General features: G+C 49.1%; 1 protein-coding gene across 1 annotated transcript in view; it reads left to right on the top strand.

Moving 5' to 3' along the window:
• SMO (smoothened, frizzled class receptor) overlaps nt 1-383 on the top strand; it is a 5078-nt gene extending 4695 nt beyond the window's left edge. Inside the window, exon 12 of the mRNA XM_009083753.1 lies at nt 1-383. This exon is cut by the window's left edge and continues 5 nt beyond it. Coding sequence (XP_009082001.1) covers nt 1-383 — 383 coding nt within the window.
• The last annotated feature ends 3785 nt before the right edge of the window (nt 384-4168 follow it).

The following is a 4168-nucleotide window of genomic DNA, read 5'->3' as shown; positions in this document are numbered from 1 at the left end:
CCCCCAGCACCGTCCCTCGCCTGCCTCGCCTGCCCCCCCAGCCCTGCCTGGTTGCCTTTGCCCCTGATGTCCTCCCACCTGGCCAGCCCGAAGCCATCTTCTCCAGAGGACCATGGGATGGGCAGCGCAGAGACATCTTCCACCTCATCAGCAACCCCTTCTGCCCTGAGAGTGCATCCCCAGAGGAGGAGAGCCCTGGCCCCAGCGGTGGGTGCTGGCAGCACAATGGAGGTCCCCTGTGGCCCCCCAACCCTGGTCCCCTGCCCCATGGTGGCCATGGTGGGGGACCAAGGACTCAGGGCCGCCGGGCCGGCCTGGCCCCCATCCACTCTCGGACCAACCTGGTGGACGCGGAGCTGCTGGATGCTGACTCGGACTTCTAGACCCAGCAGGGTGTTGTCAGGGGCTGAGGGTACCTGGAGGGAGACCTGAAGGCTCGTCCAGCACAGTCAACCTGCGAGGGGACAGCAGATCCCACCTCATCCCACCAAGACCCATGCCAAGCATCCCACAGCTGATTTCTCCTCTTGGAGGACGACGTTTCTCCCTGCACCATGCAGATTCCATGCATATCCCCGCCTGGCAAGAGGCCAGCAGGAAGGTTTTGGGGTCCCCCTGGCATTACTGAGAGAAGAGAGATGAGGTGTGAATGGAACAACCCCCCCAGCTCCTGCAGGGATTTAAGGACAAGGTGGACACTCCATTGTAGAGTGACACCTCTGGGACAACGGGACCAGCGAGCATAGATCAGGGTAGATTTTGGGGAGCTTTGTCCCACATCCTGGGGTGCTGACACCCCAGGCCACAGCTAGACGGTACATAGAGCTCACAGACACTTGTGTCAATAAGGATTTTTTGGGGAATTCCTTATTTTTTAATCTTTGTATCATACACCAAGACGTGACGTCGGGCACAGCCTCCGCTCGGCTGCTGCAGCCAACAGCAGGATGGGCTGAACTCCTTTTCCTGGGGTGCACCCATTTTTGTCTGGGTTCACCCCTGTTCCTTCAGGGCTCCAAAAGTGCCTTCCAGCTCCCCAGGGAGCTGTGCCAGACCCAGACCTGAGGGTTGGTGGGGTGGTGGTGCCAAGAGAGATGGGGGAGCATCTCAGTTGCTTCCCTAAGCCACAATGCCAAAACCACCCCCAAAAATATAAACCCTGGAGGTGAGCTGGGGTCACCAACCCCCTGAGTGAAGCTTTTTAGTATTTTTTTTAAGGTAAAAACCACCCCAAGTTGGAGCAAACCTGACCCAGCCTTGAGGCAGGAGGACTCTGGTCCCTGCGGTGTTTGTATCTGCCCATTATCCCTGTGCCTGTCTTTATTACACCTCGGTAGGCTCCTGGTTGTTTTTTTTTGCTATCCCAGTGACCTCCGCGGGTTCGTTTTTTGCTGTGTAAAGGAAAACCCTCCTGTATCAGTATTAAATTTACCAAGTTTTCATTCCCAGTGGCTTCCCTGGGCTCTTTGGGGAGGGATTGAGTGCGGGAAAAACATTGGGAGGGCTTATCCTGTCTCCTAAAATCCCTCCAACTGCTTAAAAAATTGCTTTAAACTGCTAAGAAAAGCTGCTTTAAGTTGCTTTAAAGTGCCTTGAAATCCTTTAAGGTGCCTTAAAACGCTTTTAAGTGTCTTTAAAGTACATTGAGTGCCTTAAAACTGCTTTTAACTGCCTCAGAACTACTCTTAAATGCCTTGAGATACTTTTCACTGACTTAAAATGCTTTGAAGTGCCTCGAACGGTTTTAAGTGCCTTAAATCTGCTTTGAAGTGCCTGAAAATGGCTATAAGTGACTTAAATCTACTTTGAAATGCCTTAAAACTGCTTTTTAGTGCCTTAAAGCTGTTTTAAAATGCCTTAAAACCTTTTTGAGTGCCTTAAAACAGCTTTTAGATGCCTTAAAACAGCTTTTCAGTGCCTTAAAAACCCTGCTTTTCAGTGCCTTTAAAAGATTGCTTTAAAGTACCTCAAAACACTTAGAAATGCCTTAAAACAGTTTTCAAGTGCCTTAAAACTGCATTTTAAGTGACTAAAAACTGCTGTCAGATGCCTTAAAATGCTTTTAAGTGCCTTAAAACTGTGTTTAAGTGCCTGAAAACTGCTTTAAAGTGCTTTAAAACTGTTTCTGCCTGGGGAAGGTAGTTGTGAGGGGCTATAAAATTCCTTTGGGGACAATTCTGGGGACAATTCTGAGCTCTGGCAGCACAGGGGGCTCTGGGGGTCCCTTTGCCAGCAGATGGCGCTATGGACTTAAACATCCCCAAAGCCACTGCTAGGGGGTCCCAGTTTTGGGGAGCTGCTGGGCAGGTGATGCTTTTTAGGGATAAAAGCTGCTTTTGGGAACTAATCCTGTTTTATTCCACTTGGGAGCAAGGCAGGTGGGGGCTGGGTTATCCCAGAGAGCGGAGCCTGAAATCTGGGTGGAATTAGGCAGTGAAAATTGCATTTTTCTAATGTTTTTTGGGCCATCAGGATGGGCTGAGCCCACTCCAGAGTAAAGGCTGAGTAGTTGTTGAGGGTGAACCAAGATATCTCCTTTATCTAGCCTTTATTTTTCCCCTCCTCCTTTTTTTTTTCCTCTTTATATAGTTTTGTGTCTTTCTATTTTAGATGAAAAACTAGTGGGAACAAAACTATTCCTAAATGATTTGCCATTTGGAGACAAAAAGCTAAAATGCTTCATTTTGGAAGCAACAACTATCCTGACCCTGCCCCATTTTCTCGCCCCCCCAAAAAAGCCACTTGGATTTGGCACAGAAAATAGGCACGAACAGTGTGTTTTTAAGGAATTAAAAAGCATTTATCCTGGGAAATACCCCATTTTCCTCCCAAGGAGCTTGGAATATGGAAGCAGGAAAGTGAGCAGGAAAAATGAGAAGCAGCCACAAATGATGATGGTTAAAACATCTGGTTAAAAGGGATAAAACAGCAAATTCAACCCAATTCCTGATCCCTGCTGTGCCTGGAGCTTCCTGCCCTGGGAATACAGCCAAAAGTCAGCTCCAGTAGGAGGCAGTGCTTCCCCAGGGAAGTTTTATTAGGGACAAGGATAGGGCTGGACCAGGTTTTCCTGAACTTTTTCAGCAAGAGCATCAGCTCCCTCCAACTCCTTCAGCATCAGGGAAGGTTTGAAGGACCTTAGGCACAAATCTAGCTTGGGTGATGTAGGGGTCATCCTCTGACTGGCAAAACCTAGTTATTTCCCTGGATACACCCTGAGTATCCTTAGGGAAAAGCTCAAACACTCATCTGGGAGACACAAGGGAAAAAAACCATAGAAGGTCACTTACCTCCCCAACACCCTCAAAGCATTCACTGGGGCAAAACAGGAGACTTCGGGAAATCTGGATAACATTCCCTATTTGAATATTCCCTGTTACACACTTAACTACTCATCCCCAGGGACAAAGGTTGGCATTATCCATCCATCTGCGTCCCTTTGCCATAATTAAATGACTGAAACCTCTGGATAGCACAGGCTGGTCACAGGGATGTTGCCAGAAGGAATTGATTGCTGTAGGAAAATGGGATTGCTGGAATCAAATGCCCTTTCGATGGGGAGGGGCTGAGTCATCCCGAATTCCTATCAGTGGGAGAGAGTAACAGTCAACAGAGAGAATGTTATGGTTGTTGTGGTCATGATGGGCACAAGAAACCAGGCTGACCCGTGTGGATCTACACAAAGCCTTGGCTCCCAAGGGAAAAGGAGCCTTGCTTTTCCCAGGCTGCTTTTTCCCAAGGTTCCCAACTCCCAGGCAAAGGCATCTTGGCCTTGCTCCCCATCTCCAGTCCCTCTCCACGTCCTCTGCAGGGAAGGAGCCAGCCCAAACCTCTCCTGTAGGCACTGCTGGCTCTGCCCACACAGAGCCCTGATTGTTTGAGCTGCTCAATCCTCCCTGACCAAACAGCCTCTCCCTTCCTCTCCTGATATCCGTTGTTTTCCCAAATAAATCTCCGGCACATTGCTTTTGCTGTGTGGATCCCTGGAAGCTGAGATAGCATCTGTTTGCTCCTGGGGCAAGGAGTGGTTCATGCCCCGAGGTGATGAAGATATGTCCAATTAGCTCTGGGAGTTTGGGGTGTGCTGAGATTAGATTATCACTTTTTTTTTTTCCCCAGGAAAACCTCATCCCTGTCAGTCACCCTGTTTGAGGACTGCACTCTTTAA

The sequence above is a fragment of the Acanthisitta chloris genome, unplaced genomic scaffold (assembly GCF_000695815.1).
Source record: "Acanthisitta chloris isolate BGI_N310 unplaced genomic scaffold, ASM69581v1 scaffold40221, whole genome shotgun sequence".
NCBI classification, from domain to species: Eukaryota; Metazoa; Chordata; class Aves; order Passeriformes; family Acanthisittidae; genus Acanthisitta; species Acanthisitta chloris.
Note: the sequence above shows the minus strand (reverse complement) of the source record. Positions and strands in the feature narration are given on the sequence as shown.